Below are 25,311 nucleotides of genomic sequence, written 5' to 3'. Positions count from 1 at the left end.
ACAAGTTTCTGACCACTTATAAAATGTGTTCAAAGTGCTGCCCATTGTGTTGGGTTGTCAATGCAACCCTCTTCTCCCACTCTTCACACACTGATAGAAACACCGCAGGAGAAATGCTAGCACAGGCTTCCAGTATCCATAGTTTCACCTTGTATACCATTATTATTATTATTATTATTAAAAAATATAAGAGTACAAGATGTACACTCATCCTGTCGCATCAGGTCACTGAGAAGAAGCACCAAGTGCTAAACTTCACAGCTTAATCTGACCCGGCTTAATACTAGGGAAAATATCCCTATATGACGCATCCCAATGCAAGCATCCACAATAAGACCTCTGCCTAGAAGACAAACACACATAAATCTTTGATGACTAAAATCTTTTGTTAGTTTTTTTTTTTTTTGTAAGACATACACAATAGAGAACATATAGTCCAGTACAATTACTCCTTTGAAATGCACTGTGGAACTGCTTTTCCAAAAATGATACACACTAAAAGCTCCATTCTTTATTGATGCCTCTGCAGTTTGGGTCTTGTACACGTCAGGTTATCAGTCCAGAACGCCGCTTGCCACTAAACAGGCACGTCCACCCACCCCTTGCTGTTCAACTATTAATGTGAGATAAGAGAGGAGTTCCACTCAGTGCAGAAGGCTGATGGTTAGAGAGAGATGGGATATGAGCTTCCTGTCCCACTTATCAAGATAAGCTCCTGTCTGGAGAAGAGGAAAAGCTTCTTGACAGGAAATACTTGGCGAGCACAGTGTTAAATTTGTTCCCATGCCCTTCCAGTCAGGATGAAACTCAAGGGCAGGCTTTGAAGTGGCAGTGCAAATAAATAGAGCAATATGCGGTGGCACTTCATTTGAAACTGGTGACGGCGGGATCAAAGATGTGACATGGTATACCTTCAATCAACAAATTACTTCCCAAGCACTCAAGGTCTGTGATGCTAGCTCTCAGCATCAAACAGGACTGGCACAAATTGCTGACCATCAAAGGAAGCATACTTCTCATATGATCGACAGTTGTGATGTTAAGAGATGACGGTGGTAAAGACAGTTTTAAGTAATTCCAACAACGGTGGAATGTGAATAACATGATTCGCTCGCCTGAGTGCATCTGCTTCACATGTCATGTCATTCTATCCCTCTTCTATTCATACCGGCAAGAAGAAAGGCTCACTATTTTTACAACTCACTCGTGTCTCAAAGCTCATCTCCACAGCTCTACGAACCAACGGGATCAAAGGCATCAGAAAAGAAGAGAGGTGGGGAGTTAGTTTTTACCAGAGACCTCTCCACAAGTTATTTCATGTCGAATCCTGATCAGTCAAATCAATGCCATGGTGGTGCAACAGATAGCGACACTTTCACCTAGCTCCTGGGGTTGTGGGTTCGAGCCTCATCTCGGGTCATTGTCTGAGAGGAGTTTGGTGTGTTCTCACTGTGTCTACCAGGGTTTCCTCTGGGTGCTCTGGTATTCTACTACAGTCCAAAAACTCACTTTGGGCTTGCAAGTGTCCAAAGGTGTGAGTGTGTGACTGACACTGTTAGTCTGTGCTGCCCTATGCTGGACTTGCATGCAGTCCAGGGTGTGTTCCTGCATTGAACCCAGTGATTCTGGGTAGGCTCCAGACCTGCCACCACCCTGAACTGGATAAAGTGGTTGAAGTGTGGATTATTTTTATATTAATAAATTACACATTTTAATTACAATACTATTCATATAAATGCAATCCGGTTTTCTTGAAGACAGGTTTGCTAGGAATTATTTTGAAATGTCAGAGGAAATACAGAGTACATACTTTGAAATTATGATTTTATGTTGCACAATAATCACAGTAATATATGCATGTGTACATGTTGTCAAACATTTATGTGCATTTTCATGCCTGGGTCAGTGTAAAGACACTTCTTATTCAATTTGGATTTTTCCTCACCATTTGCTAGCTCTCCAGTCTGTTTGTGCACTGGAAACTGCCCTAATGTGTTTACAAAACCCCTGTGTCAATAAATGAGTAAAAAACTATGTGGCACGGTCATACACACTAGGCTTCCTCTCTCTCTCTGCTCTCAACAAAGAGAATCAAAATCATGAAAAGGGATTAAAATACTGCTTTATTCCTGCTCCACTGGTGGGTAATATTGACCTATTTTTGCTGTTTCCGATTATTTAGAAAAGAACCCACTCTAAATTCAGCAGACTGCTAACTGCATGAAAGTAAATAGACTGTAAGTGCTACAAAACTAAACAACTCGATTTACAAATGAGATTCTGTGGTAATTCAAACAGTGAGTAAAAACTTACACAAGTTCAACTTCAGCCAGGTACAAAAAACAGCATTCCACCTTACAAAATGCAGAGCTCCCCACAATCATAGACTTTTCCTTTCAATGTTCTGCAACGCTGTTCTTTCTGATCAGATTAGGACATCCATAGTTTTTGCAAAGAGGGCCAGGTGGTGGGGGCAATCCTCATCTTTTAAAATGTTATGCTCTTGACAAAGATAACCAGGTCAAAGAGGTTAAATACTGGACAACCTTGATGAACTAGTGAGAGAAGCCAGGTGCAGCAGTGGCCAAATACTTCAACTGCCAATTCAAAGAATAAAGCAGAGTCAAAAGGAAGATAAATATCAGCAACATTTGGACTTGTTCCAAAGTGGTAGAGTCCGAGGAAGATCTGACTCAAGTCTGTAACTGTGTTTAATGTAAGTATGTGTAAAGGCACTGACAGACACATACACAGAGAGGCTTTCTATAGTCTTGTCTCCAAAGACACCTGCAAACACTTAAGAGCGTTCTCCGCCCTGTTCCAAGCTTTCAGGCTGACAGATGAGTCCACCCCCACTCTCACTCTTCCCCATCTACTCTCTCACTCCTCTCTGACTTTTCTCTCTTCCCTGGCTGCTTGAAGGGGAGGGGGTGGGGTGGTGGTGGACAGAGACAGTAGAGTGTTTGAAAATGTTTTCTGGAGGTTATTTTGTGGGTGGTGTTTGATGGACCTTTTAAGCAGCGCTCAGAGCTGTGAGAACAGTTAAAGGATGATAGGAAACATATTACTCTCAAACAATGAAATGAGGATGAAGTCACTGCCAGAACAACTGGTGGAATAACATATGAGAACAATCAAGGCATACCAAGCTATTTAGAAATACCTTTGACCATGTCCTCAAAAAAGGCATCTGTGTCATCTGAGCTCCTTCTCTGGCTGAGTAACTCTGAGAAAGATAAACAGAACAAGGATAAACACGTTAACCTGCTGACACAGTTGAACTGCATTTTTTTTTCTCTCATGCGTGAACACAATGCTTTAAAAATAATAGTTTGGTGAAAAATAAAATGTACACAATTTCCAATGTACAAAGTTTCCAACACAAAAGTGTCCATAGGCATGAATATGGGAGTGTGTGTCGCCCTGCAAAGGACTGGCGCCCCTCCAGGTTGTGTCCCGCCTTGTGCCGATTGATTCTGGGTAGGCTCTGGACCCACCTCAACCCTGAACTGGATAAGTAGTTACAGACAATGAATGAATGAAGACAGTATATTATATTACATTATATTAGACAGGGGCGGCACAGTGGCGCAGCAGGTAGTGTCGCAGTCACACAGCTCCAGGGGCCTGGAGTTCGATTCCCGCTCCAGGTGACTGTCTGTGAGGAGTTGGTGTGTTCTCCCCGTGTCCGCGTGGGTTTTCTCCGGGTGCTCCGGTTTCCTCCCACAGTCCAAAAAAAACACAAGTTGGTAGGGCTGTGTTGCCCTGTGAAGGACTGGCCCCCTCCAGGGTGTATTCCCGCCTTGCGCCCAATGACTCCAGGTAGGCTCTGGACCCACCGTGACCCTGAACTGGATAAGCGCTTACAGATAATGAATGAATGAATGAATATATTAGACAGCGAGAGAGAGAGAGAGAGAGAGAGAGAGAGAAATATCCATATTGAGAAGTGCTGTCAATATTAAAGTGTTAACTCGTGATTAATCTGGAAAATTTAACATATTCATATTTTTTAAAAAGGAAATAAATCATTTGGTCACATTTGGTAAAAAATTTGGTCACAACCTTTCCCCATTATTCACTTTTTTTACAGAAGCTAGTGAAAACGTGAAAAAGGTTTTATTAAAATTATGGCTTTAACATGTTTATATAAACGATACAGTTTATAGTTATGTAACGAAGTATGGAACAAGATGTGACATTAATTATATAGCTACAAAGCATTAATTGATCAAGTACAGACTTCTATTAGTTGTTAGCTATGCATTTGCCCTAAAGGTCCAGTTCAAAATATAAAAAAATAAAAATTCCGCTCCCATACATGTCTTAGATGATTGGCATATATTGCTTTAAAAGTATTTACCAGTGATTTTTCCCCCTCACCTTTTAGAGAAAATGTACAACAGGCAAAAAAAAGTCCAGAACTGTGCACTGAAACAGTAACAAAATATGTGGGGGCGTACACACCACACACACATTCACCTTTCACCTCCCCTAAAGGCATGACTAGGTGTTCTACAAACAGACACGTACACCTTCACACTCTCCCTGCCGTAAGACAACATCAGACCAGTAAACAAGCAACCTCCACTCAGCTCCACTTCAGACAGACTGTGAGAGTACATGATAAGAAGAGAACAGAGCAAGCGAGTGAGTAAAATTCTTCTTCAGGCATTCATACATAAGCATGAAACACAAAAGGCTCAGCGAACAAAATGGCCAAAAAAAGGCCCACCGCAAAATGGTGGCCGGAGAGGAGACAGGCCTCAGTCATGCTGGCTTACGGTGGAAGTGTTCGGCTGAACAAACCCCAGCCGGACCATGACATCAGCCAGAGGAACAAAAGCTCAAAAAATATACTGTCTGCTCTGTTCTTCTGTCAATGGCACAAACCCTCACAACTCGAGCAACTTCCTATGCCGTGAATGCAGAGGGCATGCTATTATTGAGAGAAAAAAGAGTACAGACAGCAGGGATTCAGTACAGACAGAGGACCCAGCAGTAGGGGGCAGAGGACTATACCGGAAGTGACCACTACACTAGCCATTTGAGAGAATGTGAACTGCTTCAAAGCCATAAAAAAAGTACAGTGTATTTGGCTCAGTGGATTTCCGCAAGTTAAAACACACACTAAGCGTTATGTTTTCAGTATGGTGGAATGTGTAAGTCTGAAACGGGTCTGACTCAGTTCATCTTTCCTCAGCTGTAAACATCTGCTCTATTGTTACAGAATTTACAAACACCCTACCAACACATACAACCATCCATGGCCTAATGGTTAGTGAAGCAGGCTTGGAAGCAGGATAATCCACAGCTGAAATGTCTTTGAGCATGGTACCTAACCCCCCAAAATGGTCCCTGGGCACTGAGGGTGGCTGCCCACTGCTCTGTGTGTGTTCACTGCTCCTATTCACAGTGCCCACTGCTCCTATATATATATATATATATATATATATATATATATATATATATATATATATATATATATATATATATATATATATATATATATATATATATATATATATATATATATATATATATATATTCTACAGAAAAGATTTTATTATCCCTGTTTGCAGATTTGTTATTTCTCTTGAAATTTAATTTAACTGACAAAAAGCACTAAGAAAAGATTTCTAGTGTTTACAACAACTAAAATGTATTTTATAATTAAAGACAAACATTACATTTGATACCTATGGAAAACTCCAAAAAAATTCAGAACAAAGGCATGTTTACCACTACAGCTGCGGTCACTGTGCTTTGATTCGTCTCTTCATAATGCACCATAGGAGACAGTTCCAGACCGCAGGCAGATCACACAAGCGCTCACACAGTGTCCATGGATCCACACTGTTGTAGCACATGCAGAACGATGCCCAACGCTTTCTTGTTAAAATCGGCATAAACATTCTGGGAAAAGATGTCTCCTTGAAAGATGTCTTCAGTATGTGACTCTAAAATTCCAATATACATCAGTGGTACCTTCAGACATATGCATGTTAGCCACGCTGTGGACACTGACGCACCCACATCCCATGACAGATATTGGCTTTTGCGCCTTTCGCTAATATTGATGGCCCATTTTTCCTGAAAAGAAGTTGAATCATGGACTCATCTGAACCAAAACACATGTTTTACCCTGTCTGTTGGACCAGAGAACTCACCAGTCCTGCACAGAATTGATGTATAGCTTTACTGAAGCATAGCAAAGTTTTAGGTTGCATTTTTGGTGCATTGACAGACTGTTCAATGACAAGTTATCTGAAGTACTCCCACGTGGCTATAAATATCACAGTAGCATAATGGTTTCTCATGCAATACCGTCTGGGCTTAAAGGGCAAATCATGTTGATCTGTGTAAACACTGGAAATGTTGTCTTTGTAATTTTGTCTGTAAAAAAACATTCAAGAGACATGAAAAACATTTAACTCACAGAATCTTGCTTTCAATGCATTTTCAAAATATCTCAACATTTCCAGAAATAGGATTTGTACTTGTTAGATTATTTAGTTAACAATTCATTTATAATTTAAATACCAAAATACCAATGAATGGTTAAAGATCCTATTCTTATTGTTTGGGTTATCCTGGATTTATTTATTTATTTATTATTATTAATTTGGGGGGGGGGGGGTTTCCCAAAGACAAAAGTATGTCTTTTTTGTCTTCATACAACTAGAGTCTCCAGAATGAAAAATGCTGAGGAGTAAGAAGAGTGGTAAAAAGGGAGAGCAAGGCAGAGGAGAGGTCATCCCTTGAGACTGGAAATCCATCAAACTTCCTATCCCCTGAAGACAGATTAAGTCAATCAAAGACATCAATGGCTCTCTTAACTAATCCTTTCTCCCTGCTTGTTTACACCACGGTTGGGCAAAACTGTATGGGCTGCTGATTGAGGCATTGTGTTGCAAAGCAGTATCCCCCTCTGCTTTTTAACCAGCGCTCAGCTTCTGAAACTAGAGGTGGACCAAAACTAGGAGAGCTAATTGAGAGTCAGGGGTTGTGACCTTTGGGATGTGGGGGGGGCTACCTGACTCTAGCCTGTGTCCCAGAGAGGTGAGGGTCTAGGCTGGGGCTGAGCAAGAGGGACTCTGGTTTGGGCTTGGAGCCAGTATCTCATGGAAAGCCCCTTCAGCCTACACTAAAGCTTCCAGATAGAGGGGTTTGTTGGGGGGCAGCTGTGTAAGTGGAAAAGCCTAGCAGCAGGGGGAAGGGGGGATTTGCATTCAGCCAAAGTGAGCTTTCATCTACGCCTTCCCTTCTAAACCGGGTTCTGTCCTATCCAGACAGGTTAGGGGAGGGGTGGTTTGGTGGACAGGACACAGCCCCTCAATACTCCTTTTATCTGGAGCTGGTGGAAGGGGATCAGGGGATCTCCAACCTCACAGCCAGTTGATTCTTCAGGAAAAGATTACAAGCATCGTCAAATCTTAAATATTACCATGAGGTTAAAATGTTGATAACTCTTAGGATTATAAAAAAGACTCAATACCCAAAAGTGTCTGGAGTTAAACAGAACAATAAAAACAATACATGAACATCCAATGAAATCACACATTGTAATTGAACAAAATCAGTGGATATAATATGGAATATTATAAGATTCATTTTACTCTCAAAGTAATAAACCCAAATATGCAGCTCTGATTCATGGTCATCTACATCGCTTAGCCTTCGCAAAATCACTGCAACATGTGAGCTATTATGGACTTTTGCTTTAATAAAACAGTACTACATAAGGATGATTGGACTATAAATACCTACATGGTGACTGACAGGTTTTGTAGATTGAGAAAAGGTGATACAGTGCAGTGAATGTCTTGTTCAGTGTGTCCAAAACAGGTCGCAAAACAGATGTTAATGATGGGCAAAAACAATTGATTGCATTTTTGCGCTCCAAAGTCCATAGTGCGAAGGAAGTAGCTGAATTTCCTAGTGTTTAGAAGCATGCAGTCATAGGGGTTGACCAGCAGGGGCAAAAAAAACATTAATAAATAAAATTCTCACAGTCTCCAGTAAATTGACAGACAGGGATCTTTTCATAAACATGTGAAGGTAAATTCACTTCTACAAATCAAAACAGTTGAGCAATTTCTGAAAGAACTGCATAGGGAACTGCATATCATTAACATATGCTACTCACAAAATTGCCTGATTACAGTGGACTGTTAATGACTAGAAACATGTTATCTGGTCAGATGAATATCGTTACTGCTTGCATTTGAAGGTAAGGTATCACGTTCATTGTGGCGCTCAGAAAGCTAGAGGAGTCTCTGATGTTCTGGGGTGTTATGCCAAAATGGGTCTTTTTTTTTGGGAGACAGTAGATATGAACATCAGTGCCTACACCAAGCTGCTGGACAATCAGGTGTTGCATTTTGCTTATCATCTGACCAAGGAACATAAGATTCTTATCCTTGTTTTCCAAAATGAAAATTCTGATTGGCATAATGAACATTCAAAAGCATTCACACATCTGGACTGGGCCTAAACAGCCACAGATTTGAATATTCATTAATTAATTAAATGAGGGGACTACCTGGAACAACAAGTAAAACACTGATTACAGCTACATGCTGAAACTTGTCCAGTCCATCCTGAATTGATTCACAGTTGTTATTTACATTTGTGGAGGTATTACACACTTAGTCACAGTTAACAAACATTTTGTAACAGCAGGCTATGGTTTCCAAGCAACACAGATGTCATTAATGATTCCAGTGGAAGAGCAATGTATTTAATAACCTGGATTATCAAAACAGCATTTAGGTGTAGAGTCAAGCAAATATAGAATAGTTAACCAATTCATAAAATTCATTTTAACATTACAAAATCACTGAGGTTGAATTACTGCCTTCAGATCGATACATCACATTTCATCAATACGTTTTTACAGCTCTAAGTGGGGGTGAAGGCAGCAGTGGCCAGACATGAAGAAGCAGAACTCCATGTTGGAGGGCCAGGCGGACAGGCCATGCCCTCGTAAATCGAGGTCAAGCTGTGGAGAGGGGAGCAGGTCATGCAGGCCGTGGCTCAGGGTCAGAGACAGCAGAGAGAGAAAGAGAGCAAGATCTTATCCATCTTCGTCGGGGAAAAGCCCCTCAAGGCTCTTTAAAAGCAAAGGGACCGGTATCAGTCTATCACACATTTAGGTCAGTCTGCTGTGTCATTTCAATCTTACTAGTTTGGAGGGTTCAACTTATGGCGCAATACTCCTGACAATACGCAGACTGCAAAAGACACTGAAATACAACCCCATGCAATTTTGATATTTAGGGGGATAATGCAATAATGAAGCCATCTGTTGGATCAGTTAAAATAACCCTAGCCTGAGTGCTGGGGTTAGGAAGTGTCAACATGAATCTTTTTTAACGCTCATGCACACACCTGGCCCACAAAGCGAGAACTACAGCTCTGGCTAAACAGTGTAACAGGATATTCAAATAAAAAAAACATCTAGCCTTAACATCCAGCATGCTTTTATAAAAGACAATGTTTTTAACAGAAGTTATGCTGATCAGGACTTAGAGAGGCATGCCAAAATAAGGCCACATTTTGCTCCTCTGGTCCATTGCATTGGACTAATGGTTATTTTTAGAGAAGTGGGTTATTTGTCCCAAGAGAATCTACAAGACCTTCAGAGACCATGCCTCAGAAATGGATGTGGAAAAAGAAAGAAAGACTTCACATGGACCAATTTCAAAGCAGGTCAAACACAGAGGTGAAACGATTGTGAAATCAGCTCTGCTCCAGAAATGAGGCACAAAGCTACTTTTAAAGATATCTGCTTTTCTGTCCACTCTCCAGTTAAATGGCTCTCTCAGCTAAAGGTCAAAACCTATTTTCCAGGAATCTCATCGTACTTTAAAAGGTGGAATAGAAAATGTAACATCAATAGCTCAGGATTTGGAATTCACTCTAAAAACACCACGACAGCAGATTAAAATAAAACACTGTTGAGGGCTTGCTAATATAATGACTGTCTCTTTGGACACGAGATAGAGCAACCTCTCTGAAATAAATCTGTCTGTGAGTCATTTGACCAAAAAGCTGGAAGGACATAAAGGAAAGCAGCACTGAAACAAACTTATCAGCAGGACCACACAGAAGTTTAATTTATCTTTTACGACCATTCGCTCTTAAACAGCACTAAACTTAAATCTCATTTCATTTTGAAAGCGTTCTCTGGCCAGTGCCCCGCAAGGGGTCAACTATGCAAAAGAAAATTAGAAAAAAATAAAAATAATACATATATATGTAAAACCAAAAGGATGTGAACTGTTTTAACAGGGCAGCTCTGTAACAGAAAACACCTATATCCCCTGAAACGAGCAAAGCAGCTACAGTCCACTTTAAACCTGAAACATAATCACAAAGTGGAAATTTTCTCACTCACTCCTCCCTTCACGTGTGGTTGGCAGTGGTCTCTTAGGTTTAGAGTTCTCAGGCAGTGGCTCTGTCTCATGCCTCCCGGCATCTCCCGCTGAGAGACGTCTAGCTCTACTCTACTACGTACGACATGTTGTTGGCGATTATTAGATGACCATGTTGCACTTTTAAGTGTAATTTATTACACAGAGATTTGTCAGTGCCAACAGTTTCCTGGACAAGAAAATGCATGTGTTCTGAGCCTGAAAAGTAAACAATGCATTAAATCAGGGGTGGGCAATCTTATCCGCAAAGGGCCGGTGTGGCTGCTGGATTTAAGTCCATTCAGGCTCAAGCACACCTGATTTCACTCCTTTAATTAGTTGGCTTGAGTAAAACAAATGATCATGTGACCTCCTAGTTGGTTGGAACAAAAACCAGCAGCCACACTGGCCCTTTGCGGATAAGATTGCCCACCCCTGGATTAAATAATATCCAAATTTTTCTTAATAGTGTGTGTATAGTGCACTCAATATAAAATTTAGTTTAAAAATATTAATATTTACAAAGTCAGTAGGTTTATGTTGGATGGTGATGTCATGGTTCTTGGCAGATTTCCAATGGAATTATATTGTAACCACAATTTTGAAGAAATATTTCATGAGATAAATTTTGACCAAGTGACAAATTTAAGGAAAAACCCACAGTGTCTTAATAAAGTGTTGGTCCACCACAAGCTTGCGGTTCACTCTAAGAGGACAAACCATGGAAGCAAAATGCCCCCAACAGCAAAACAGAGCAGCCAGACTTCCTCACCGCAGGGATCACACTTTCAAGCCTGTACCATTCTGAACAGTCACTGGTCTTCTAGTGAGGAATATGGTGAAAGATGAAGCTAACACATATTACGTTCTTCCACACCTCTGTAAACCAGGGCCTACACTAACATGTGTGTTGCATTATGTAATGAGAGGTTTAAGCACAACAAGTGCTATAATATCCCTCTGTATATACATGTGGATTAACATCTAAATGTCTGATCACATTCAGCACTGGCATTCACAGGTGCTCTTTGTTTCCCTTAAAAACTGCACCAGTACACTAAGCATCACCCTCATTGCATATGCAGTGTTTTCCATTTCCAACCTTATTTACTGATGCTTTTCCCATATATCTAAATACAGATGGAATTTGGTCACTGCTCATGGTCAGTTTTACCTGATGCTCATGCTCCCCATGCCTCCCATAATGAGCTGCCTTCCAAAATAAAGGTCAACTGGACCTGCTCAGTGTTCCAAACACATATATGTTTATCTATGTTTAACTAGAGATCACAGTACTGTGATGAACCTGTCACTGAATGTATAGGTTTCTAGAAATCTATGCTGTTCCTATCTATAGGGTTCCACGGTTGCCTGTAGTGAGTGTAGCTCAGGTATGAGGGGGTGAGATCCCTTTGGGAGTGTGTTTGAGTGTGTGTAAGCTGTAATCAGGGAAGAGAGAAGAGGAGAGGGGCAGGGAGCACCCGTGGGCAAACTGCCCAGCATCTCAACCATCTGTGAACAAGAGTGCATCTGTCTGTGGGGCTGCAATGATCAGTTATAGAAAGCAGTAGGAGATGAATATGTATTGCAGCACAATATGCAAAGCAAAGCTATCTTCTATGACTTCTTCTATATCTTCTATGTTTGCAAGCCTTTTGGGCAGTGATTTGTGTGGAAATGTCATTGAACTTTCAAGTGAGAAGCTGTATTGGAGCTTTTTTTAAAAAACATAATAGTAGGAGAACAATGCTCTTAAGAAAAGAAGCAGTGGAGCTTACGAGCCAGGGACACTCTGGCAGGTGCCAGATCTCAAAACAGAAATGCACCCAGGTCACACAGAAATTGGGCTCTAATTTTGGGATAGTTTATAGCCTTAGGAATGCGTGTGTCTCTTTGTAAATGCTTGATAAATGCTTTGTAGCTGCCAAGCCATGGAGAAACATCACACTCTTCACCACTTAGAGTGGAAGTGTAGATAAATGTAGCAGCTTGTATTTACAATGCCAAACACCAAAAGGAAACCTGCAGGAACAAACACTGAGTTGTAAAATGGGTGTCCTACTGTAGAATCTAATCTCATTCAAAATTAATTGGCTGATGACTCATTCATCAATATACAGCAGTTTAATTCCATTGCAAGGGCAAGCAGCCAAATGTAATTATAAGCCAGACACTGTACAGTATGAACTCCGGGCAGAAGCACGTGGCCCCAGCACTCAAAAGCTATTTAATTGTCGAGGATCAAATCCCAATGATGTCCATCAAAATTAAGTTTTAATCTAAAACGTGTGCACCTTCAGACGGTGAAGGAGGACGGAAGGGGGCTGGGACTAAGACAGAAAATTGTCATTAATATTCAGAGGACAGAAGTGAGAGAGAAAACAGACACGGGGGAGTAACGAATAATAGTAGTACAGTGTTTCAGACTGGAAAAGGAGAAGCCAGAGAGTCAGATAAACAGAGTAGGGCTTGACCAATACACAGTCCAGTTTCATGAATTTATCAGCTTCAGCAGTGGTATAACAAAGCCATATTATTTCAAATTCAACCAGTTAATTTAAAGCAGAATATCATTCAGTCACTCACAGCGGTTGCCTAGCACAGTAGACAACTAGATCTTACAAATGGACAACATTTTTATATGGTCAGATCACAAAACTGAGCTGGTTCCAGAGAGAGCTGTCAGTTGGGACAGTGACGGTAGATGTGGTGCTTGGCTGTGGTCCTGTGCTCCTCAGGCACTGCTGGAGAGCTGGGCACATGTGACAGCACTGATAGATTCAATATGCTGCTCTGAACTGTGGGGAATAAGACCAGAGCCAGGGCTTTGATAGGGGGCCACAGCCTGTTCCACACTATGAGGAAGGGGTGTGTGTGTGTGTCCGTTTGTTTGAGAGAGAGAGAGAGAGAGACAGACAGACAGACAGAAACGGGCAAAATAAAAATGTGAGAGAGAACAAAAGAACAAGTTTGAGTAAATGGGTGTGTGCAAAAAACAGAGGGGGAAACGAAGGGAGAAAAAGACAGAAGGAAATCAACAGTATAAAAGAGAAACTGTATGGGTGTATGAGTGAAAAAGAGAGAGAGAGAGAGAGAGAGAGAGAGACAGACAGACAGAAACGGGCAAAATAAAAATGTGAGAGAGAACAAAAGAACAAGTTTGAGTAAATGGGTGTGTGCAAAAAACAGAGGGGGAAACGAAGGGAGAAAAAGACAGAAGGAAATCAACAGTGTAAAAGAGAAACTGTATGGGTGTAAGAGTGAAAAAGAGAGAGAGAGAGAGAGAGAGAGAGAGAGAGAAAAAGAATGAAAGAAAGAGAGAGAGAGAGAGAGAAAGGAGTGATGGGGAATTTTTCGACTGGCAGCAGTGAGAGCTGCTCTGATAGAAACCAGATGAGGAGCGAGAGAATGAGAGAAACAGGGCTGTTCAGGACAAAAGACAAACACAGCAGTGCTTTAACTGAGCCTCATTCTCACTACCCACAAACACACCTCTCTCTCTCTTTCACACACAGACACACACACACACACGCAGACACACACACACACACACACACACACACACACACACACACACACTAACCTGAAAACCATAAGTCTGGCTGGATGGAGGAACAGAACAATTACAGCAGCATATGGCGGAGACTAAACCTGCACATTCAACTTAAAGGGACATTCTGGCAGAAACCTTTAGGTTAATGTGTTTCTTTTTCATGTTACATTGCTTTTTGTAGTGCAGCTTTATATCTCACAATAGCTTGATAAATGCATGAATTCATTTTGTTGTGAACCCATCAAACAGGTGGCTATGGCTAGTTATGCCTACCATCAACTTTTGTTCATTTCATTGTTTATTATTTTACAGCAGGATTCAAATAAATGAGATTTACCAGAAAACAGGACAGCTGGAGAAACAGGGTAAAACACAGGAGAATTCTGAGAACAACCTGAGGGTTGACAGGTATGGTTTGCGTTGTTCCTCCTTTAGTCCCTAATCAGTGGTCACTGGTTGCTGCCCACAGGACACTGTTGGCTGGCTATTTTTGGTTGGTGAACTTTCAGTGGCACTGAAGAACTTAAACTCCAGCAGCACTGCTGTGTGTGATCCACACATAACGCACCACCGTCACATCAGTGTCACTGCCATTGTGACATAGTGATCCTAACTACTGAATGACAGCAAGAAAGCAGGCATACAAAGTATGCAGAGCAACAGTTGGACTACTGTCTGTAACTGTAGAACCAGTGTATGTCCATCAATCATATACTCGGACAGTACGGCTACATTTATTTAATTCATTCATGTCTGTGATTTTTCCCTTTAACATTGCGACTCTTTAGTAATAATAAACCCATATTGCAGAGCCACGGAGCAGAACGCACATCTGTCAGTGCAGGAAGACAGGAGCACTCTATTCCTCAAAACACTTCAAACACAGCTCGGGGTACAACCTCTGCAACCCCGTGCGGCCTGAAACAGGAGAGCTTCCATTAAAGCCCCGCTCATCCACCTGTGAAAGCAGAGCCAGGGCCTTATGCTGCATGGCTTCGGCAGGGCAGCCGTCCTCCAAACATCAAAGCCCCCCGCTCTGGGGATGGTTCTCCCTCTATCCCGGCCGGGTGGTAGAGGATGACTTAAGGTGAAGAGGTGAAATCCGTCTGAGCTCTTGGACAGCCTCGAAACCCAGTTCAGTTTCAAGCGACGTCCCCCTCTCCCCCCACCTCTTTTCCATTAGTCCATCTGTGAGAGGAGTTTTATCTCTCTGTCTCTGTATCTAATCACAAGCTGGGCAGAAGGAGAGAGGTGCAGATGCACCACCTTAAGCACAGCGCATAGGGAATGATAGGATGATTGTCACCACCCAGTAGCCCAAAGTGCATCCTACAGAATCTAAGTATTGACACCCTACGCAAAGCAAATTGTTGCTGTCCACTGTAAAACACACATTTTTGCCAATTTTTAGTTTACTACATCATTTGAACACAGCAGATGTCCTTCACACGAATAATACAGTATTTGTACACTGACTTCCACTGTTAAGGAGCTTTTCTTTCTCCTCAAATACATGTACATATTTTCCATTGGACGGTGATGAAATATTTGCACATATGAAGAAAAAGACTGCAGCAGGCTTAATATAAAATTTCACAGCTAGAATATATTGGCTCTGATATAAAAAACAAACACTCAATCTCTTGTAAGCAGGCAGACACTCATCAGTGCTGCTTTTGCTGGCAGGCTCCAGATGGAATGTGCAGTCTCAGTTCTGATGGGTAGCACTGGGGTGAAACAGAGTGACATAGAACACTGGAAACAAGCTATTAAACTGTGAAAAATGAGGGGAGTGATTAAGTTATTAGACGTATATATGATTCTGCATTTTCCCTCGTTGTTCACAGTATGTTAAGATGTTCAGAGCCACTTGGCAAGTTGGTCCCTTTGCTAACTGTCTCAGAGTCTCAGAGGACAGTGCTCCGAAACTTCAAACATGCTGAATTCCTAACAGACACAATAAAAAGATATGTATGCTCTGGAAGGGCCTTTAGCGTGCACTCACCAGGAGCCGTCTGCAGCTGTTCAGAGAAAGACACAGTGGTACAGCTGGGATGGCTGACATCAGTTTCTCATGGATCCTCATCTTTCACTAGGTGACCACACAGGGGTCATTAATATCAACACAGCTGAAAAACAGCACCCACAGCTACCTACCAGTTAAATATCAATCTTACATTTAAATGCTTTAAATAGATTAAAATGAGACATGAAATGCAAGTGAGTCAGTTCTTACTTACAGTTTAAAAGCATTTCTCAATGGTTTGTCGGTTTTCCATGCATTAGTCAGACGCAGAGTTCAGCAGCATAATTCCATGACACACTTCTGTGTAAAAATCTTAACATTGCCAGCCATCTGCTATGAAAACAGGCTAATCTTATAACAAATCTTCTTTCTCTGAAGCTGTCCCTTTATTTAAACATTTAACAAAGCCACAAATAGCGTGTATCATCTGGTAACCTAGTTTTGATTCCGTTCTACAAGCCATGGTCATTGGAACTAAATGCATATACCGAGGGACAGAGAGCAAGTACGTAACAATTCAATGCAGTGTACAGAACTGTAACATACTCCAGAGTGCTGCGCATTGCTGTTGTACTGTGGCTCGTGCATTAGCTTATTATGATATTATCTTGTGGCCCGCGTGTTAGATGAGATCACTATAAAACTCAGCTTTTTGTTTAGTGTTTCTCTGCTGCTAAGAAACCAGTCTGAACGGGTCAGGTACAGACACTGAATAAATACATTAACATTAAGGAACTTTTCCATGCTTTGAAACACAAAGGGATCAAGAGGAAGTGAGACAGGGATAAAATACGCAAGTGCTCTCCAAGTTTAGTCTCTGACTCAGGAGGGTTTTTTTTTTAAATCATCTTGGACATTGTCTTTCTTTATAATTTTCCTTAAAAATCAATCAATAAATAACTAAAATGTAACCCATTCGATTTCCACAATCCTCCTGTTCCCCAGACTGGCGGTCCGAGGTCAGTACAGTGGGTCTTGAGAAAGCATGGCGTGTACATTTGAACCGCATAAATGCATATAACCTAATAAGTGTGTTGTTATATTACATTTGGCAAGCTTTCCATTAGAGATGCATTCCTTGGAAGCTTATGCACCCCATTTCACAACAGCTGTCACTGACCAGCATTCACCAGCATTCACAACTTTACAAGGCTTCTGAAGAGTTTAGAGTGGCCCGCTGGCTACGCTTTCTCAAGGTCATGCTATGGCCAATGTGCTGCTGCTGGCCTGAAAGCTTTAAGTGTAGTGTGAAACCGCTCTGCAGCATCTGTAGGTCAAAAGGAGGGGAGAACTCAATGGAGCGTGACAATAAACAAGAACTTGGCCAGCCATGTCTCCGTCAATCACCTCCAGATAGTGACTCACCCGGCTGCCTCAGAGACCAATGCTTCATCTACATTGCACTTGACACTCAAATCTACACACTTCCTTCAGGGCACGGTGTTCTTCCAATACTGTCAAAACAAGCATTTAAAGAGTTAACAATCTGTGGTGCAGGCAGATCTGGACCATGACACAGATGGAATGACAAACACAATTTCATTTTTTCACTCTCTGCAGCCAAACGGCAATCAGGACAGAGAGACACTTGCTGATTTTGTGTCTTTTTTCACTCTTTGTGTTTCTGTCCTTTTCTCTGTCAGTTTGTTTTGCTCCAGGATAAAGCTTCCATCAGAACTCAATACATCCTCAGAATACGACCCACAATCACAACAACCACAGTGCAAACAAAGCTTTGTTTAAACCTCACAAACCACATTCAACTTCACTTTCCTAAAAACAGCCCTGGAAGTTTCACTTGAACAGGCTTTTATTGTCATTGAATTACACACAAGGAATATGCACCTCTGTTTATAACCTGCGGCAGTGAAACCAACACTAGTGCACTAGGGAGGCAGTGAGGAAAGGCCCCTGGAGCAGCAGGCAGTCACCCAAGCACCCGGGGAGCTGTTATTAGGTGTCTCCCTCAAGGACTGCACAGCTGTGGATGTTGAGGGAGGAGACAGTGCTGTTCTTTCACACCCCCTGCCCTCAATATTTCATCCAGTGAGGAGGAATTCTTCAAAAACACTAGGGGCAGTGAGCACACACACAACCGAAGCAAGAGGCTGACAACCACCTTGGCACCTGGAGAGCAGTTTGGGGATAAGGTGCCTTGCACGAGGGCACGTCAGCGGTGAATTTATTTTTTCCTTCAAGAAATAGCCTCAAGCTCACTTCTCTAACCTCAAGGCTATAACCGCTCCCTATTTTTAATAAGAAAACTATTCTAGTAAATTTTCTATGCATTCAACCACTTCATTATGTTGCAAAGCCCACCTGGAATTACTGGGCACAAGGCAGGAACACACCATATATGGCGTGGCAGTGTATCACAGAGCATCACACTCTCCCCCATTCAGTCACACACTCACTCTACTGGGGAATTTCACACAGTCTCCTGCATTCCAGATTAAAAACAGTTTAATATAAAACTAACAGGGTAAAAAAACCAAAAACATAAAAAGAGAGTGACTTGAGAAACCTGAGCCTGATTTGAACTTGACATATCTATCTGAAAACATGTTTAAACTTTACCAAGCCCAATGTGAATTTCACATTCCGTTTCAAGTCCAACACATTTGCTCTGATTCACGTTCTAATCTTTTTCTAGTCTTTTTTCTGTAAAGCTTAGCCTTTCCTAGGGTACGAATTTCAGTCAGAAGTATGATTTCCAATTTATGGACTGCAACGTTCTGTAAAATTATATCACTTCATACCCTTGAAATTTCTGAGAGGAAAATTATGAATGAGCTATATTTGTGGGTAGCTGTTTCAGCTTATGCAATTGGCCTTATAGGGCAGCCATGTTGGTCTGGTCTGCTTGCCAAAACAATAATCCAGTCCTCAATGGGAGTTCTTGTTTAAATACAATTTTAAATACGCATTCTGAATACACAATTCAAAAAAGCCCTTTGTAATGCTTACAGCCTGTGGACAGATTTGTTTCCCACATTGATTCACTTTTTAATCTAATGCAGGCTGTAAAGTGCAGGATTGTTAAGTCTCCTGCAGTGCAGCCAAAGAGCCTTCATTTTGGTGCTGTCAGGTTATGCAGGCAGGCAGGAAAATACAACTGGAGAAAAGTCAGTATATTATATCATTTTCAAACAAGTTCGGCAAGAAAAAAACTAATTTCTGAAATCAACTTTAAAAATATTATGCAAAATTATAATTAAAAACAAGTTAAAAATGTTAAAAACTGAGAACATACTGCTTGTTTTGTCTTTTATAATATGGTTAAAGGCTTTGGACTAAACCAGAATAAAAACTGTTGGAAAAACCCATAATCAGCAGTAATTCCTGATAAGCCTGTGCTCTTCCACTGTTGTGTTTAGACTGAGACAACCACTCCCGCCATTTTCTCTGTTTTCTCAACTGAACGACCTCGGCTGGGTGCGCTCCTCTGGCTATGACAGCAAGAAGCAATCTATGGCCCAGAAGTCATTTAATGCCATTGAAAGTAGGTTCCAAACATTCTTTTGTGATAAAAATTATTTATGTAATATTCTGGGTCAACAGCATCAGGCTGGAGCTGGTTTCAAAATGTGAAACCAATATTTGTCCGCCCTTATTTATTCTGTGTGTTGTTTCAGAGCATTTGGACCATGAATTTCAGTCCAAACGCTGAAGCAATCAGGGGGAAAGGGAGGGGGACGAGTGAGTGTTGGCCAGTTACAGACTACAGCCACAAAGGCAGCCCAGCTTTGCTTTGCTTTGGTTTGTTGTTTCGGTGGATTTGATTATTGTCCTTTTACTTCCTGCTCTAATAGGAAAACACAGCAAAATCCTGGTCTTAACTGGGGGCTTTGTCTCGTCCTGTCTGCAGCCTGGTCACTGAGCACCAGGGTTCCAGCCAGCGCTGACAAACATGAGCCAACATTGTCAACAGTTCTGTCCAGTATGTGGACGCAAGAGAGCCTTCCACATTTGCGCTTTAGGATTTCAAACATGGATCAAATTAACAGATTACTCCAAAGATTTAACCATTGTATCCTTGTGATTTGAGCCAGAACGCCCATGTGTAGCACTAGGGCTCCATGCCACAGACAAAAACCTGATGATAATTTGAACAATTACAGTTAAATAACCATTCAGATGAGATTTAATTAAATAAAAAAAGATCGTATTTGGCCGCACAGAAACTGAGAGAATGCAATGCTGGGTAATTTAAAAAAATGTTTATGTCTTCCTAAATATTTTGTAAAACCTGTTGAATTTGATAAAAGGTGATATAGGTGAATAGCCAGCAGGTGTGTGGTATTTAGACCATCTTTGGCAGTAAACACACAACTGGACTATCAGGCAACCACCTTGGAGCTTGTGGGGGCAGTGGGGTGTTAGGGGTCTTCTTTATGGGAATTCAGCTGTGGAAGTTGAGGTAGGAGAAAGTGCTGTTCCTTTTCTGTGCCACCCCCAATTCAGTTTTCCTGATGGCTCAGTGGACCTCAACAGTGACCTTTCATTCCCAAGCCCCCTTCCCTTCTCCGCAGAGCATGGCTGATGAAAAAAACAGCCTTTAGTAACGATAACATTGCTGGTGCTCTACCCACATGTTCGCTTCGCAGCTCTCTGCCTCTCTATGATTCGACTCTAATTATGTCAACCACAAACACCAGACTCTGACATGAAAAATTCCACTCTAGTGCTGCATGCAGCTGACTCCTATCATTTGAGTAGTGCTATTAACCTGTTTCCACCTCTCAGACTTGATTAATTTTGTCTGGTTTGTTATTACAGCACTTTGCTGTGTTTTTCTCATACAGCGATAGAAATATGACGCACTGTGCAGCCTGCATCAGTAAATCAAAAGCACAGCAATCTGCTGCCAAATTTATCAATATGAAACAGAAACATTTCTCAAATAGCTGGCTAGCAGTCATAGCAGAGCTGTTTAAACAAAAGTACGTAAAACTGTCCATCTTTCACCACAAACTAGTGAACAGACATGAAGCTTGGTCTGTAAAAATAATCGGCTCTCATCTTTGTTTAAAAGGACCTCCCTGAGAGCAGCCTAGTGTTGTCTCACACTGTCTCAGGGCCTCCTGTGTGTGTAAGACTGCTGCTGACGAAGAAACACGAGAACTCTTCACACAAAGTGAGTGCAAACGAAGCAAAGGCATTCAGGAATGACCACATTAATGTCAGAGGACGTAACTAATGTAAAGTCTGATTTCAAAGAGAGGTCAGCAGGGTCAGCTTTATTTTATTGTTAACAATAGTCTCGTAGCAGCATAGCTACAAACGTGTACACAAATCTGCATTCAAGTGGGGAAGAAAAATATTAGACTATGGCTTCTATACTTTGTACTTTGAACAGATCATGAGAAAAGAAATTCATTATTGTGTTCGGAAAGATGCAATTACACAAAGGAAGAAGACTTGCAATGCACTGAATACATGGAATATCAACAATGAAATCTTTGAATGTATCTAAACATAACACAAAAAGTAAGGAGATGTGTGTTTCGTAGATTATTTCTTTTTTTGTAACAATGCTTCTTGGCAATAAATCATATTTCGTTGGAAAGCCTGTTAATTTCCCTTTTAAATGGTGCAAGGAACATGCAGTTGTGGGATGAGCAGTAGAGCTGAGTTTGTAGGTTGCGCCCATAAAAAATTCGCCAAATCCTCTCTGCCAATTCCAAACAGCTTATACTGCCTTTGACTTGTTTGGTGTGTGGTGGACTGGATGATTGAAGTTTGAAGAAACAAGAAATATTGTCAATTTAACAATTTATTCATTTAACAAACAGGAGCCTCAGTAGCATGTGGAAGAACCATACACAGCCACAACAGCCTGGCACCTCCTCCTCATGCTGGTCACCAGCCTGGTCACACACTGCTGTGGGATGGCATCCCATTCTACAACCAGCATTTGTCGCAAGTCAGCCAACGTGGTTGTGTTGATCACTCTACCACAAGTGTTCAATGGGGTTGAGGTCAGGACACTGGCAGGCCATTCCATCCTGTCCACTCCCACATTCTGGAGGTATTCTCTAATAAACCCCACTCTGTGGGGGCGAGCATTGTCATCTTGGAGGAAAGAGTTTGGTACCAGACTATGGAGATATGGGACTGCCACTGGCTGCAGAATTTCATCTCCGCACTTAGATTGCCTCCAATGATGACAAGCCTCGTTTTTCCAGTGAGGAAGATGCCACCCCACACCATCACACAGAATAAGCTGTTGGGCTTTGGCGGAGAGAATTTGGCGAATTCTTCATGGATGCAGCCCACATATTCAGCTCTACTGCTCATCCCACAAATGCATGTTCCTTACAAATGTGGCACCATTTAAAGGGGAAATTAACAGGCTTTCCAACAGTATAAGATTTATTGCCAAGAAGCATTGTTGAAATAAAGAAATAATCAACCAAACACAAATATAATTACTTTTTTGCTATGTTTATTAAAGGCCAAAGAAGTCCGAATTCACTACATGAATATCAACTTTAAGCAAATTATTGTAAAAGTGAAAAACTCTACTAAGGCAATGCATTGTCAGTTTCTGTGCCACAGAGGGCTAATGAAGACACAAGGCACACTCAACACATCAGCACTACTGCCATTTATACTGAACCCAGAGCTGCAGCTCAGCTTGGAAAAACGTTACCCATGTGGCCCTACATAAGAGACCGTTGATCTGTGTGGAAGTGTGTGTATGAGAGAGACTTTGTGTTTGTAACCACCCCCCTTTTCCTGTTCCCTACACATGCATCTATATTTCTCACAGAGTAGCCTGTGTTCCGCTGATGCCCAGGCAGTTCTTCATTCACAGGCAGCATAATTTAATTTATTTAAAATGTAGAAAAGTACCTTATTTATATTGTGTAAAAGTCATCTGTTAAGTTCAGCGTGTTATTTTTTCAGGAGATATATCGGAGGAGATTTAAAAATGAAGAAGAAAGCCAAAGTAAAATGAGTTTAAAAATGAGTTTCCAAGTATATAGAGAGAATATTGGACTCCTGATGACTTCTTAGACCACTAACACTGTCAGCATCAGATAAACAGCACTTACAGATTCCAAATTTAAATTTCTGAAATTAATCAATTTTGAAGGGAAACTGAATAATAAGACTTTGAATTATCATGTAAATCATCTGCCTGATCTGTCCAACAATCTGAGCAATAAGCAATGGCAGTGAGAGAGATATGAACTGATATTCAACAATGGTATTATTGCCAATTATATGAATCTGTCTTAATCTTACAGCACAGTTAGCATTAAACATAACTTAAGTTCCACAAGCTACAAACTCACTGGGAGGTAACACTGTACTTGTGTGCTGTGTGGGCACATCCACAAGTCCAGACTGCAATTATATAAGCACATTTAATGTATTTGCTCCGCTAAAGTCAAGACTACCCACTGAACAGGGGCTGAACAGAGAAACCATTCTATACTCTCTCTCTTTCTCTCTCTCTCTCTCTCTCTCTCTCTCTCTCTCTCAGAGTGGTAAATATAAAGGAATAGCTATCAAAGCGCAGCTGGATGACTGGCACACACTGGCTAAATCATGTCTGCATTGACTGGAGCACACGGTAGCACACTGTAGTCTTTCTTAAAGAGAACAATCTGCCCATCTGTAAAATAGGCAGAGGAGCAGATTGCTGGCAGAGGCTGCATTTGTCTGAGAGGCTTTTGTGTGGACAGAGTGCGTGACTAAACAGGTTCCAACGCACGTATTTACAGTACAGAGCAGGAGCGTGAAATTTGTTAAGGCTTTAGGCTATGGACAGTACAGGACAGTAAATAAAACCAGATGTCCTGCCTTATGTGACCACGGTTACAGAAAATGAGATGCAAATGATCTGACATAAAAGCGGATTCTTTGTGGATACAGCATTTATCATAGTTAGCTTTATTGCCTGTCCAGGGCATCATGGGTAATTGAGTAGAAGCCTTATCATGAACCTCACAACAGCACGGCATGTGCCCTTGATCGCTTTAGTTCGAGCGAGCACTCCCTCACTCACCCACAGGAGAGTGAGAAAGCAGCACAGCGCCCAAGTGATTTTAAATATAAATGGAGCCATTGAGATGCAGGTGGAAGTCTGGTCTTCCTGCCGTTTTCACTGGTGCGTCAAATTACACAGAAAGGGAGTCAATGCAGCGACACACAGAAGAGTCTGGCATTCAAGCAGCCTCCCATATAGGCAGATGGTACTATATCAATCGCACCTACTATGCCACTTGTGCGTACTGGCCTTCATCACTAACTAATCTGGCAATGGCAGGTCACACCACATCAGTCATATGAACACTCCCAAATTATTGCACGTTTAGAATTGCGATAGCGACACAGAACGAGTAGCACAGCAGACTCTGAAATCAGTGAGCGGTTTATATATATATTATTATATATAATATATGAATATAAATATATTTATACATATATATAATTTTCGTAAAGTGTATTTTAAAAGATACAACGTTAAGTTGTTAAACAATTCAATTAACTGATCTTGTTTAATCAAATAATTGTTCTTAGCGTAACATACAGAAGTGTTTCCTATTTCAAAACAGTGTACGAGTTTATAACTACATAAAAACATTTTTTTTAATCAGGATGCATGTATTGCTTTCATTAACTAAATAATAACTGAATCATGGAAACACAGATAAATTAAGAAAAAAGTAAAATCACATGATTCCTACAAGGAGAAGCAATGTTATCTACAGTCTTTAGGGAGAACACCAGTGTCCATCCCCAACATCTAGCGTGCAACAGTGTTCTGCACGCTCTAATCAATTATGGTATATAACGTATGTATCACTTCTCCCAGACTGTAGCTTCTTGCTCTCACCCTTGTTCATCTAACTTTCCATTTTGGTACTGCTTTTGTTAGTTTGAAGCTTGTTTTATTATCCATAAATTCACATGCACTTTCTATTGTAGTCTGCTAAATTACTGTGTTTTGCGTACAATAAGTACAGGGTGAGCATAGGTTAATTTACTGATAAATAAACGTGTAAAGGTCTATTCATAGAAAGTCAGAATAACTTCCAAAGTATTACAAACAGCTATTAAATGTTGGGTGAAGGCTCAACAATGGTTAAACAGTGCTTAAACGGAATTTGGGGTGAACAGGCTGTAAACACTTTTGCTCTTTGTGAGCCTGGGTTGCTTGCTCAGTGTGAACATTGCTGTTTCCTCACTGGTGGGGTATATGCGCACTGGAAAATGATCCACCTGACAGAGTGAATTTTGCATAAAAAGTCATCCAAAGCACCCTGTCTGTTTACAAACACTGGTAATGCTAGTGGCAA

General features: G+C 41.2%; 1 protein-coding gene across 4 annotated transcripts in view; it reads right to left on the bottom strand.

Annotated features, from left to right (window-relative positions):
* The window catches only part of kiaa0586 (KIAA0586 ortholog), a 112,752-nt gene that overhangs the window by 5,654 nt on the left and 81,787 nt on the right, over positions 1 to 25,311 (bottom strand). For 3 of the 4 annotated variants that reach the window (XM_066669084.1, XM_066669092.1, XM_066669100.1), the window contains one exon: positions 3,164 to 3,226. The exons of the other annotated variant lie outside the window; for it this stretch is intronic. In XM_066669084.1, the coding sequence (XP_066525181.1) occupies positions 3,164 to 3,226 (63 nt within the window). The remainder of the gene's footprint in view (positions 1 to 3,163; positions 3,227 to 25,311) is intronic. 4 annotated transcript variants of the gene reach the window in all.

Source organism: Hoplias malabaricus, chromosome 1 (genome assembly GCF_029633855.1).
Source record: "Hoplias malabaricus isolate fHopMal1 chromosome 1, fHopMal1.hap1, whole genome shotgun sequence".
In the NCBI taxonomy this organism is placed as follows: Eukaryota; Metazoa; Chordata; class Actinopteri; order Characiformes; family Erythrinidae; genus Hoplias; species Hoplias malabaricus.
The sequence above is the reverse complement of the archived record's forward strand: the minus strand, read 5'-3'. Positions and strand labels throughout refer to the sequence as shown.